The 14713-nt window shown below is 39.0% G+C and overlaps 1 protein-coding gene across 36 annotated transcripts in view; it reads right to left on the bottom strand.

Annotated features, from left to right (window-relative positions):
- ITSN1 (intersectin 1) overlaps positions 1–14713 on the bottom strand; it is a 200261-nt gene that overhangs the window by 61857 nt on the left and 123691 nt on the right. For all 36 annotated transcript variants that reach the window (XR_010600018.1, XR_010600015.1, XR_010600017.1 and 33 more), the window contains 4 exons: positions 6230–6474; positions 2939–3098; positions 1221–1426; positions 322–404 (listed from right to left, as the gene is read on the bottom strand). Coding sequence is in view for 33 of the 36 variants with exons in the window: in XM_065589903.1 (XP_065445975.1) it covers positions 322–404; positions 1221–1426; positions 2939–3098; positions 6230–6474 (694 nt within the window). In the remaining 3 variants the exon portion in view is untranslated. The remainder of the gene's footprint in view (positions 1–321; positions 405–1220; positions 1427–2938; positions 3099–6229; positions 6475–14713) is intronic.

Below are 14713 nucleotides of genomic sequence, written 5' to 3'. Positions count from 1 at the left end.
ATCAGAAAATGGGATTGATTCTCAACTGCTTATAAATAACACTGCATAAATTAATGTACCTAAGTTAATTAGAAAAATACTATTCTTCTGTAAATGAGCAGTTTTACAAAACATGCAGGACATAGCCTTATAGTCATAATTAATTCTGGAGGTAATTCAAATTCTTACTTTGTAAAGTAAGAGGGCCTGATTCTGCAATGGAACTGAGTACCACCAACTCCCACTGGATCTGGCTCTGAACTTGTTCCTATTACTATATAATTTCTTTTATTAAAACTATACAGTAAGATGTTACTAATATCATTCAATCCAAATTCTTACCTTCGCCTGACATAGCAGGTTTAGTTGCTGGTGATGTTACTCTCTTTACACTAGCAGGACTTTCTGAAGAACCAGAATCCATGCTTAAAGAGAAAATATTAAATGTCTTAATTTCTCTAAATTTAACAAAACTAAATGTTTTGAATAAAAAATACATTAAAAGCTATATCCATGAACAAACTATCTCAACATGTAAAGCAAAAAGATAGTAAAATTTAAGTTTTAAACCTCAGCATGACAAAATACAGTTTGAAATCATGTAACTGGACTGAAAGCAAAAATTGCTGTGCTCTCCTCTGCTCCCCAATAGAAAAATGTAAAGTTCATTCTAGTTTTCATTATCAACTAGAACATTGTTTTCACACGATGTATTGTATTAGAGTACAATCTTACTATCTTTCAAAACACTGTTTGTTAGTAAAGTGAATATAGGAAAGTGGCACCTCTTTACTCACTAGCCCTACCCCACGCGTATTTCAATTCTTACTTATTTTATCAAAGTAAGTAAGATTTTGCTACTTTTTAGTTTTGTTGACATTGTGTAGCCAAAATTGTTAGCTAAATTCTAAATGCAGAATTGTTGTTGGCGATACATGATGCAGGAAGAATCCATCTTTGCTTTCATATCCCAAGCTGAGTTTGTAGGTAGGACTGGAAGTTTAAAAAAAACAAAAACAAAAACAAAAACAAAACAGAGGAAGCCAGAAAACAAAGCTCATCATTTTATTTATAAACGGAGTCACACCGATCTGAAACCAGATACACAAATATGGCCACACAATGCCAACACTTTAAAAACGAACGTACAAGTACACACAACATTTTGAATAGGAACAACATAATATTAATGATTAAATAAAAATGCTGTTCATTCTAACAAAAGCAACCAAACAAAATACCTTGTCGACTTTCTTATGGGGCCTGAAATGAGTTTCACATATGATTTGGGAAACCATCCTTTTTGACCTTGGACTTCTCCAAACCACCACATGTCTTGCTGTTCCAGAACTGTGATGATATCATTTTTGTTAAAATTGAGGTGGTTGTCTTTTTTGGCTCTCCAAGGATACAAGGCCTGTGCTTGAAGGCCCTCTACTTTTTCACCCTATTGTGGTAAGAAAATAAATGTGAATCACTTAGAGTCTTTCGCAAAGAAGGCTGCTAATAAATAAATAAATAAATCCAACATTCATTTATAGACACAGCTCTGTGTGTTGACTGTTTCTATTAAAATAAGCTTTTTACTCAAATAAAGCCAAACAGATCATTTAAAAAAAAATACAATCAAGTGGATATATTAACACAGTCCACCAGTATTTCTAGATTTGTATTAAAGTGCCTGGTGCATACACTCCTGTAAGATATTTAATAATTTTTCTACACAGAAAAAGGTTTTAAAAATTAATTGTCTCATCTACCACATTTATGTAAAGCACTATAAATAAAGAGACAAGCCTTGCCCCCAGGGCTTATAGTAAATCTCACAAAAAGTGAAAATAAAGAGAATCTTTTTGCTATAACTTATTCATTATGCCATCTTGCATTCTACTTGCTTTTTCGGGTTTTACATATCTAGCACATCTCAGAATGCTATATCTATGTACCAGCACTACATATTTTTCAGCCAGTGTTGAGGCACTGTGATCTAACAGATTGAGCACAGGATTGGGATTCAGGAATAGAGCTGGGCGAATAACTGATTTTTCGGTTCTCTAGCAGTTCTGGAAAAAAAATAAAGTTTGCAAATTGGGTTGAAATAAATTAAAAAATGTAGACAAAAATTATGCAAATCAAAGCTAGTTTGACCCAAAACATTTTGTTTCCAGGCATTTTTTAAGAGCTAGAGTCATAAAATGATTGGAGGAGGAAAGGATGTTGATGCTGGTCTCCTGATAAAACTTCTAACCGCTGATCTAAATCCCTCACCTGAGATGTGGGAGACCCAGGTTTGAATCCCCGATCTGGAGCAGAGATTTGAGCCCAGATCACTCCTCCCAAGTGACTGTCCTCACCACCAGACTAGAGTTGCTCTCTCTTTCTCTCTGGCCCAATTTATTCAAGCATTTTATAAAAAATGGAACAGCTTCAGTAGGAAAAAATGAGAGCGATGCAGCCCAAATGGTTAGGGCACAAAGCTGGGAGGGGGAGATCTGGGTTCAAATCATTGCTCCAGAGCAGGAAACTCAGGTTCTAACCCCCACAAACCAATTGAGTGCACTAATCACTGGGATAAGAGTTATAATGGGGGACACCATCCCCACCACCTCCTACTCTTCTTCACCACATTTTGGGAATCTAACCTGAACATTTTTTTCCTGCCTAAAACTATTTGGTGAATGTGTGTCAAATTCACAAATAGTTTGGGGTTGACCAAAATGAATTTTTTTGACAAATTTTGTGTCAAAAATATTTCACCCAGCTCTACTTGAGAACTCCGAGAATGCCAAATTGCACTTCCCGCATGGCTTTGTTTGACATCTTCATCTCCTCATCTTGAAATACTTTACCTCCCTTAGATGAATGTTGCAAGGGCTGGTCAATTAATGTTTGGTCATCACTTTGCGTAAGTTAAAACACTGGGTTAAAGTATGATTTCTGCACAGATATAGCCACTTACCTGCCCCAGGACAGGAGAAGGCGATGATCCGGTAACAGTGGCTGGGGTGAAGGCTGATCTCTGCCTCACCTGCCCTGCACTTGGAACAGTCAGAGAAGGTTGAGCTGCCCAAGCATCCCAATTATCAGTCTCTGGTTTCTCACTAGTGCTGGTCGGCCACCTGAAAATAAGGCAGACTATATAATCTGAGTGATTTTTTTCATGTGATCACTTATCCTTTGAACATCACCTCTCATCCTGTAAATTGATTATTAGAACCCACTTTCCACCTTACCATGATTATCTGTTCTCAATCTCCTGCCTTATTCCTTATTGTTTAGACTTCATTAGTCCAATTTCTTTTTCCCCCAGCGTGCAAGCTCTGGGTGCTAACTGTTGAAACTATGCATTTTTAAAGCTCAGTGCACAGCTGTAGTTTATATACCTTTGTCTACTTAAAACTAAATATATTAACAATTGAATTTTTTTGCTTTTGCAATTACAAAGTAACAGACAATTGTCTCCGTTTTCACTAGCTAGTGTAGAACCCTAAAGTCTAAAAAGCCCTAAATAGTTGAGTCCCAGCTACCTCTTTCATCATAATATTGGAGTTAACATCAGCTGACACGTATGAGTTAACAGTTCTACACAGTAAACAGGTGGGGTGGAGAAAGGGAAGAGTGAGACAAAGACAGGGCATTTCACCCCCGTGGGTCTGGCAAAGCTCAACGTTGTTCACTTCCTGGCCTGGTCTACACTACAAAGTTTTAACAGCAAAACTTGCCTTCTGTCAGCACAGTATTGCATGCATCCACATTTAGTTTTGAGTCCTGACAAAAAAATCCCTCAACTTTTACCAGCCAAGTTAAATCAGTTCCTCCAGTGACACAAGCCCTCTACTAGTATAGTTTTACTGGCATGATGCTTGTATGGCTGCAGAAGTACCTGTACCAGTACAAGTAGTCTTCTAGCACCTGTCCCCTCAGCAGTGCCCATTCTGTCTAATTTTTGAACAATGCTCCTGAGGTATCATGGTGATACTAAGTCCAACCCCACTCCCCCACTTTAAAGTCACTGATATATTTTGGAAATGCCTCTTTTCCTGCTAGTACAAGTGTATTTGTGAAAGTTGGACAAGCACAAGTCTAATTCATCCTCATGCCACTGTATAGTCTAGGGAAAAGGTCCTTGATTTCCTTGATGCGAAGGTGGGGTAGAGAAGAGCATGTGCGGGCATAGCTACATAATTTCAACAGGAATAAAGAGGTATACAAGGGAAGTGTACATTGAGGGCACTGAGGCCCAGGGGTATAGCAGGGATGAGGGCCAATGCCAGGAAATGGAGAAGGAGCTGCGTCAGGCTTACCAGAAGACAGAGGAACACAGCCTTAAGTCTGGTGTTGCCCCTTAGACAGGCCTGTGTAACAAACAGCTTGTTGTCAGACTGAGCCAGGAACCACCTGCCTTCCTGCCTATAAAAGTGGACAGCTCACAACCTGCAATGGAGGGTTCCCTTGAACTGGCAGATGAAGAAGATATCACTGAAGACAGGGAGGCAGATGGTGCTGCGATCATTCAGAGCCAGGAGCTCTTTGAGACCCAGTTGGATCTATAGGAAGGGACCTTAGGTATGTATAATTTAGTTGGATTGTCCAATTAACGCCAGCCATTTTGTTTACTGTCTCCAGGGCCTCCGAAATATTACCCTTTCCCCTTGCTGTCAGATAATGCTGCCAAGCACACTTATTTTCCCAGGCTGCTTATGGGAAGGACAACTAAGTGAATGGGAAAAGTGGTGGGAGAGTCCTACTTTCAGTAGGCTTGGGAGGATTTTAGATTGGAAACCAGTTCCAATTAGTATGGATTTTTTTTCAGTTTTGTACAATCACCCACACGAACGTCTGGGCCCATTTTAAATAAAATAATCAGCCAGCAGATTAAGGTGTTCATTCAGTCCCATCACTATCCGTGGCTTGCAAAATGGAAAACTGCCACTAAAATGTGGAGACTAACTGATTTTGGTTATATATCTTCACATAGTCACCTGTGCCTTAACAAACCCATTAGGTTAAATAAAAGAAACAAACCCTAACAGTATAAAGAGAGTGTTCACCTTAAATATTAATTTCTATTCCTGGCTCCTGTATCCTTAATTAAATATTGATTATTATTAAGCATTAACACTGTAATAGTGCCTGAGGGCCACAACCAGATTGGGCCCCACTGTGCTAAGCACTGTACAAACATCATACACGATAAGCTCTGGAGTAGAAACTTATTGTATTTTTTTATTTTCTACCAAAATCAGACAGTGATTTTTATGCAAAGTTATAAAAATGCATAGTATTCACTTAAAATTAGAATAGTTTTGTCTTGAGCTACTTTTGTTTAGGTAGGGAAAAAATAAAAATAAGTGGGAAGCTCAGTTTTAATTTTCTTATATTATTGCTTTTTCAGAAAAAAAGTTGTCTGGAGAGCAACATAAAGTTACCACCAAGTTTAAATGGTTCTTTCAGAACTATTGTGCTCTCTTGGGTAAAAACTTTTTAAAGCACTGTGTGTTAAGTACTCAAATGTTTCAGTAAAATACATACTTCTAATTGTAAAACACCTTATCTCATTAAACAAAATGATTAACCAATTATTTACATAGTAGACTAACCTGTCCTGATAAAACATACACATATATAATCTTTGGGACATGAAACTTGTCTTACATGTATATAGCATCAGGCACACCAGGGGAGTACTACTGTATAACAATAAATTGGTTGACTTTAGCAGAAGCAGCAGCATCTTAATGTAAAATACAAGCTGGTAACGAAGTAAGAGAAGGTGTCAACTCTGCTCTCTCACATATTTTGTATATAAACAAATGGAGGATGACATGCTGGGATTTCTGCTGTAAAATAATTCTGAATATGGTCAGGGAAAAGGGCCAGATGGGCAAGCTTTTGTACTTGTCTTCTTGATTGCTTAAGAGGATATGGCGAAAGCATGCCTTTGGACTGGAAAGCCTAATTTAAATTAAAAAAATGCCACAGAACAAAAACAAAACTTTTGCGGACTATCCTATTGAGGAAAAAATGTTTACTAAAGGGAAAAAATTACGATGGGAGTTGTGTTTTACTGAAGATGAATAATCCTTCCTGATTTACAGTGTGCTGTCTAGTTTCCTGCAAATCTCTCATTTGCCAGGTTAACTACTGACACAATCTCAGTGGATGAGAAATGTAATGAATTTTAACTGGTCACAAGTTAACTGCTTGAAAACCCACAGTACTGGTTTGTGATAACCACCAGCAAACATACGTTGAACTGAAGTCGGCCCAGTTGTTGGTGGTTGCAGTAGATTCTGTTGGAGCTGGAGCTGCTGGAGTTGGGGGTGTTTCACGCAAAGAAACTTTAGGTGCAACAGTAGTGTCAACTACTGGTTTCACAGAGGTTGGAACTTCGTTGTCAGGTATTTTCTCTGCATAGTTTGCAGGGAACCATCCAGTCTTTCCCTTCAGTTCGCCTCCAAGCCACCCAGGTTCTCCAGTTTGGCTTTCATCCACCTGTAAGTACATTAAATCACAAGGTTCAGAAACATCAGAAACATTTTTACTTAAAAATCCAGCTGCTATTCATAGTTGATTAATTTTCTCCAGTTACTGGAAACTCAAAATTTTGTTACAAATAAAGGTGTCATATGGGCAAAATTGGATAATTTTTTATTATTCAGCTGTACTTTATACAGCATACATAAATGTGTAATGGCATGAGTACTGTAATGCAAAGTCATCCTTTTCATAATTAATACTTCCCCAAATTCAAATATTTGCATGGGACGGAAAAAGAAAAAAAGACTGCCTAAATCTCAGGCTACGTCTATACTTGCGCACTTCCCTGAGTACTTGTCCATATACTGCTAGAACATGTACCTTGTACCCACACAGCGTCCACATATTCTGCCTGCGCATACAGGCATATACCTGCATCCATACTGCCCCTTTTCAGTACATGACAGTAGTGCTATTTCAGGGTCGGTGTCCTGGAGTCCTGTGTGTCACAGGAGATGCTCTGGGAACCGCTTTGCTGCATGTTGCCAGTACTGACAACACACAGTTGCTGCCTTCACACATTTGGCATCAGCAGCTCTTGGTCATCTCTCCCTTTTGCCAAACTGCGTTGAAGCCAAGGAGCAAGTCCACAATGTGGTTCTTCTCCTGCTACTGCTTGTGGGACCAATGTTCATGCAGTCCAGTACCAGATAATGGATAGAATGGGTCAGAAAAATTTGAAATGCTGAAGATGACTAACCAAGAGGGCAAACAAATATTTACTAAGCTTCCAAGGAACAGATGTGTTGAATGCTGGGATTGCAACAGTATACCCATGGATGGACTGCTGCTCCTAGTCCCAGATAAACAACGTAGTGTAGTGGGACCACATCAGTTGGGAAACCTAGGATGATGACCAGTGGCTGCAGAAATTCCGAATGAGGAAGATCTTCATGGAGTTGTGCAAGTTGCTTGCACCAACCCTTCAGTGCAGACCACTCAGTTTCAGAAATCCATACCAGTACAGAAGCAGGTGGCTATCACCCTTTGGATGCTGACAACACCTCATAGCTGTCAGTCAATTGCAAACAAGTTCACGGTTGAGAAGTCAACTGTCAGGGTGACTGTTGTACAGGTTTGTCATGCTATCAAAACTGCAATCTACCCATGGGTGGTTGCCATAATTAAAGTCCCTGAAATTACAGCAGGATTTCAGAGGATGTGCTTTCCAAACTGTGCGGGCACCATCAAAGGAACACACATTCCAATACTTCATCCATTAAAAGGAGCCAGTGAATATGTGAACCAAAAAGGTTACTCTTCACTCATTATCCAAGGCTCAGTGGACAACAGAGGTTGGTTCATGAACACCTATGTTGGACACAGGAAAGGTTCACGACACCAGGGCACTCAGGAGGTCAGGATTGTACCGCAAAGGGACTTCATTCTGCAGAAAAAACTAGGTTGTGTACGGTGTTTCTGTCCCCACAGTTATTTTGGGGGACCCCGCATACCCGCTTCCAACATAGCTCAAAGTTGTACCCCAACATTGCTGACCTAAGAAAAAGCAAATACAAGTACAGAGTAGCTGCAAAATGGTAGCGGAATGCACTTTTGAGAGTCTGAAAAGCTCGCTGGTGATGCCTGCGGACCCATCTGAATGCCAGTGCAGCCAATGCAGTTCACATTAGTGTGGTGTGCTTTACCTTGCAAAACATTTGTGAGGCTAAAAGGGGAATACTTCCAGAGCGAGTGAGCACAGGACAATTCTGGCTCAAAGCCTGCATAGACAGCTGGATCCCACCTACATGCACACTGCTCCTGTTCTCGAAGAGCAATGGAGATTCGCAATATGATTTGCTCGCACATTGTGGATCAGGATGTAGCCAGAAGGTGACTTGGGATCGTGCCAAGGAATCATTTTACAGAATCACTGCAGACACTTCTGCAAATCTAGAGGAAGGATGGAAAAATTCTTTTGCATGGAAGCTACTTAATTTGAAATAGTAAGCAACCAGTTCGGTTGCAACTGTCCCTAGACTACTCCCCTCTACAGCTGACAGATCACTCTGCCTTAGGCCACGTGTTGACTTTTTGCCTATCTGCTACTGTTTGTATCCCTCACTCTCCAGTTAGCATAAAACGATCCATTATTTCTGCTTTGTGTTGGGCCTATCTCTGCCTCAGTTCTATTAATTCACAGCAAACACAGAAATAAATGGACTGCATGCTTGACTAGTCCAGTGTGACTTTGCTGCAGTGCAGAGCAAAATTTCCACTGCAGCAGCACTGAATACCATGTTGAGATGGCATTCTGAGTGACGGAAGGTCACAGTAGAGGGTGAATCTTGCCAAATGGGGTGGGGGAGGGGAGTAAATATCAGCATCTGACTCTTCAAGTTGAATAATTCACACTGTAGTAACATTTGACATCATTTGCACTCTTTGGGAATTGCTAAGGTGATGATTGAAATCAATAATAAATAAGTTCAGCAATAGGTCACAAGCTGTCTTTTTAACCTGCTAAAAAGGGCTTCTTAAAAATGGATCACACTGATATAGTTGCCTAAATGACTTAAATTTTTTTTGCACAAGTAGATGAGAAATATACAAGAATGATTTTAAAAAGTGATTAAAGATTTCTTTAAGCAGAATTGAAAACTCTGCAAATTCTTAAAACAGTACAAATAACGCAGATGAAATTTCCGTTTCTTCAATCAACATTAGCTTTTTTGAAATATTCTATAAGCATGAAAAGCCATCTTTTTACATTTACAAAAAATTATGATTTCCCAGCTTTATAGAGGGTAGGTGACCTGTTTAAAAGTTTAAAGTATAGCACTGTAGAACTTCAAAGAAGCAGCTTTTGTAAGACTTCACAAGAACACTCAATGACAAAAAAAAAAAAAAAAAAAAAAATTAGAAATCCAGTTACCTCTGGCATTTAATCAGATTGAAAACAAATGCCACCATTAGATATCTTTTTTCAACCATATATTCTATCTGCTAAAACACTATCCGTTTCTTTTTAAAATCTACTTTCCTGAAAGCTGACTTTCATCTTAGAAGATGAATGAAACCCTTACTACTACTCAGAATGTAAAATCTTCCAGGCAGTGACCATCTTCTTATGTTTGTGCAGTACCTAACATAACGGGGCATAGATCTCTAGGCTCCGACATATTACAAAACAACAATAATAGTCTCCATCGCCATCGGTTGACAAAACTGACTGACTACAGACTACTATGCATTATTATGAAATTGCTTTAGGCTCTGGGCAGAAATGGAGCTATTTGATCCTGAATTACGTTCCTCTAACACCCAGGCCACTAAGATCAATAATCCAAGTGTTCTTCATGGAATTACTTGCAAATTCATTCCAAAACACTGAAGTACACAGGAGATGGTTAGTTCCATCAGAATCTGCTCAGGAACTTCAGCTTGGTGCTAGGGGAGGGGATGGAAAGATGCCCAACCCAAAGGAAAACAAATGAACTCATTAACATCCACTCCACTAGAAAAATATCCAGTCAAAAGGAAAGATAAACAGCATTCCTCCATACAGAGTGCTAATGAAATAGAAGTTAGAAATTTATCAGTTTGAGAGGGAGCCTGGAATGGAAGGGGCTGTCTAGGTTCAAAAGTATTATCAATCCAAGACAAATGCATGGTTAAGCTGTAGGAAAGGCTGTAAATAATTATAAATACAATTTATACGAAAATAATCTTTAAAAATATGTTTAAAGTTTAAGGAACTTGGAAAGCCAAAAACTCCAAGTTAAATGGTAAAAATAAAAAAGTTAAACAACAGAAAACATAAATAAAAATTTTATTTGACGTACTTTAACTCAACTCTGACCTGTATTCCCATCATGCACACAGATTCAATGGGAGACCATGAATATATAACCAAATATCCCAGTATTAGAGAGAGCCAGCATCTGTATCTGGTACATACTTCCTGAACCCTTTGGTTATTTGTCTACCCCCTAAAAATTAAATGCCCCCTTCCACACAGGTCCTGCAGTTCCACACATACATTACAGCAAAGGTGGAAAAGGAATTTAAATTACCAGAGAGCTGGAGAGCACTTAAAGCTCAGTTCAGTCTCACAGGGCAAACAGCGTTTCAACCAACTCTTCAAACCATGTTGCAGCCCTGTTAAAGTCAAGGCGGTAGCACGGCTCCGGAACATGGTAACACACAGCCTAACTCTTGTCTGCACTGTCAGACTGAACCATGCTTTAACTGTGTTCCCTCAAAATACTAGTAGTTAGAAGTGAGGCAGGATTCCAGTTGTAGCTGGATAGTGCTCACCAGCCAGCACGGACCAATCCAAATCACAGCACTATAGGCCTTCATCAACATTAGAACTTGATTGTTATTAGCTCGTTTTACCCCAGTCCATACTGGTTGGCTTAGACAAGCTGAAAGTTTAACCAGAGTTTAACTTGCATTTAAACGGTCATAAGGCCAGCCTATATAGCAGGGATCGACAACTTTCAGCCTGCGCCGCTTCCTGCAGCCCCCATTGGCCTGGGCCAGTGAGAGCAGCGATCAGCCAAACCTGTGGACGCAGCAGGTAAACAAACCGGCCTGGCCTGCCAGGGTGCTTATCCTGGCGGGCCGCATGCCAAAGGTTGCCAATCCCTGATATATAGGATCTTAGACATATCTTAACACATAAGCTTGCAAACTGTTACTCTCCAAAAACTATAATTGACTTACACCTTTTAGAAGCATGACATGCCATTTTTTTTTGAATGCTTAAGTGATGTAGGCACTTAAGAGCTTAAGTAACTTTAGACAACGGGACTTAAGTCTCTCAAAAATTTTACCCTAGATAAATTGAAAAAACAACAACATGTAACTTGACAGTAAAGCTATATTTATAAAAATGTATTAAAAGATTGTGCAGACTTCTTAACAGTCATACAGCATACTTACCCATTCCCTTTTAACCTCCAGGAGGAAAGCAATGATTTGAAAGTAAGGCAGAATTATAACACATTTCACAAATTAAGCAATTACTAAAGAGCAGGAGAGCAATCCCACTAGAATCAGTTGTTAGCTCTGACAGTAATTAAAGATATTTAAATAAAAATAAGCCAAGGCCAGAGGCCAGTTTTTCCCTGTTATAAACTAAAAGCGAAACCTAAAAAGTCATGTACAGGTGAACGCAGATTATCCAAAACGTGATCTGAAATTCAGAAGTGTCCCCTGAAATCAGAATACTGATTTTCCAACATTTCATTATGTCCCCTGAGCCATTTAGTAAACTGAAGTTTAGTCTTCCTCAAGCAAAGCTCAGTGTATGCCTGTACCTCTAGCAAACATTTTATTCCCTGAGACTGGAATAATCCAGTTAATACTTTCTTCAATAACCTACAGAGCCCCACATGCCTGCATACTTTCTCATTTGACTGATGACTTGCCAACCTCACTTCTTTACTAAAGGATAAGTGACAACATTTCAGTGAAATTACTGCACTTCAATTGGGTTTTGGGCCTCTTCCTAAATCATTCAGTAATGCCACAATCCAATCTTCATGATGTCATGAACACCAGATTGTGATATTGCTGAATAAATCAAAAAGGAAGAAAAGGTTGATCAGAGCTTCTTTTTACTAATGTCTAGATATCATTAAGATATGACAGTTTAGAAAGTTTATTTTTCCAAAACCCAACTGAAGTTTACCGGAGTGTGACAGCTTTTTTTAAAAAAGAACTCATTATGATAGGAAGATCAAGTAGTGAATTAAAGTCAAAATGCTTCTGCTTCATAGTTTTTCATAAATTAACTAGATTTTTACGTAATATTTTCATTGAGAATTTTTTTAAATTGTAAAATGACATTTGCATGTTACAATATTAATAACGCTTATTCCAATTATTCAGATATTCTTAAACATTAATAAATATAGTTACTGACAATTGCAGTTACAATTTTTAAAAGATTTAGGAATTACAAAGAGTGCAAGTTATACTTCCACAGTATTTTTAGGCAGATTTATCCCAGTGGTACCAACCACTACAATTAAAGATGTATAAGCATTTCCATTCCATTTAGACTCCCAACAATGTTTTCAGTTGCTTATCACTTTCTGAAACTTCCTTTTGTCAGACTGACATTTTCTCTACTTTGTCCCTGCCTGAAAAAATAATTTTTAAGGTGTTTCAGCAAAACAATTCAGCCATTTTTAAGTAGGGGAAAATGTTTGAGAGGAAAAGTTATTGTATGAACAAGTAAAAAAACCTATACTGGATCATTATGACAAAGTAGAAATTGTAGAAAAAATATATTATTGGAGAAATGGTCATCATGTAATTAAAGTTCATAACATATAGATTGTGACCTTAATGTAGTCATTTCCTAACTCAGAATAAGTGTTTAACATAGCATTAATTTAACCGTAACATTCTCTTAATATAGTTGAGTTTTTTTAAATTGGAATTAGAATAGTTTGCATTGTTTTAGTACTACAGTTTTAGATAGGCTTTATAGCCCAAACAAATCTTTAATACTCTGTTCTGACCTCCAGGTACAGCAACCATCCTCAGAAGTGACTATGACAGTGATGATTGTGTCACTTATTTGTCTTCAAGACCAAATGTCTCACTGTAGACTAGTTGACTTTGGGAACCTGTTCAGACACTTTGGACTTCCCTGTCACCAAACTCATTTAGAGCTGAGTTATTATACTAAGACTGATAAAGCTGATGAGCAAACTGTATCTATACCTTGCATTATAATGAACTTTAAGAAAACTGACCATTATTCTAATCTTATCACATCACATCCACCACAATCTCTCCACTGCTGACAGAACAGCTATACAGTCCCTGAAATCTAACCACCAGTGATCAAACCAGCAGACAAAGTGGGTACCATCATAGTCCTCAACCACGATGACTACACTGAGGCCAACCGACAACTCTCCGACACTACCTACTACAAAGAACTCAGACAACAGCACACCATAATTAACCCATAAATTTAAGGATATCATCAAATCCTTCCCCAAACAACTCCAAGAGAAATTCTACAAACTCCTCCCCCGTGATTTCCTTCTATGTGCTTCCCAAGATACACAAACAAGGGAACCCAGGCAGACGCATCATATCTGGCCACAGCACTCTTAATGAAGTATTATTGGGACTCATAGAAACCATCCTCAAATCACTCTACACACAAAGAGCCAACTTCCTCCAGGACACAACCAACTTCCTCCACAAACTCCGCAACATTAACCACCTCCCTCAGAAATCAGTTTTGCCACCATGAATGTCACTTCCCTATACACCAACATCCCTCAATGACAGCATAGCTGCTTACCTCTAATATTTACAAGACCATGGACAACCCTCAGATATGCATCCTAAACACATCGCCAAACTCATCCATTTCATCCTCACTCATAACAATTTTACATTCAATAACACATTTTGTCCAAACCATGGGAACATCCTGGGTACTAAGATGGCTCCCCAATATGCAAAACTCTTCATGGGCCAACTTGAAGAATTTCTGGACAAATCCACCACAAAAACTGAAATACATTCATGATATTTTCATCCTCTGGATGGACGACAAACTCCCTCAGAGATTTCTACCACAATTTCAACAACCACCAAAAGTCCATTAAACTCTTTCTGGAACACTCCCACACCAGCACCAACTTCCTGGACACCACAATCAGCTTCCAACAATGGAACCCTACAAACAACCATATACAAGAAACCCACAGATCACTATACCTATCTTCATAGACCCAGTAAAAACCTGAAACACACCAAGAAATCTAATCTACAGGCAGGCACTCAAACCACAGAATATGCTCTGAGGAGAAAGTCTAGGATATACACCATAATACATTCAAAACTGCCTTCACCAAACAAGGACACTCCAGAGAAGTAGATCGCATCATGGAACAGGCCACCCAAACAGAACCTGCTTCAAAACACAGAAATAACTGCCCCTCCCCGACAGTACAGCCCTACTTGTCACCTACCACCCCATACTGGAACCCATACAGGTATTATCAAACAACGACAACCCATATTCGATGGGGAGCCCATCCTGAAAGAAATCTTTTCTGAACCCTCTCTTCAAACCTCCAAACAACGCCCCGCCCCCACAAACTCTCAAAGCTCATAATCAGAAGCAAGCTCCCCACACGCTAGGACAAATGAAAGCGTCAACAGACCCTGCCAGAAAAACAGATGCAAAACCTGCTACAATGATCAACAC

Source organism: Chrysemys picta, chromosome 1 (assembly GCF_011386835.1).
Source record: "Chrysemys picta bellii isolate R12L10 chromosome 1, ASM1138683v2, whole genome shotgun sequence".
Classification (NCBI taxonomy): domain Eukaryota; kingdom Metazoa; phylum Chordata; order Testudines; family Emydidae; genus Chrysemys; species Chrysemys picta.
The sequence above is the reverse complement of the archived record's forward strand: the minus strand, read 5'-3'. Positions and strand labels throughout refer to the sequence as shown.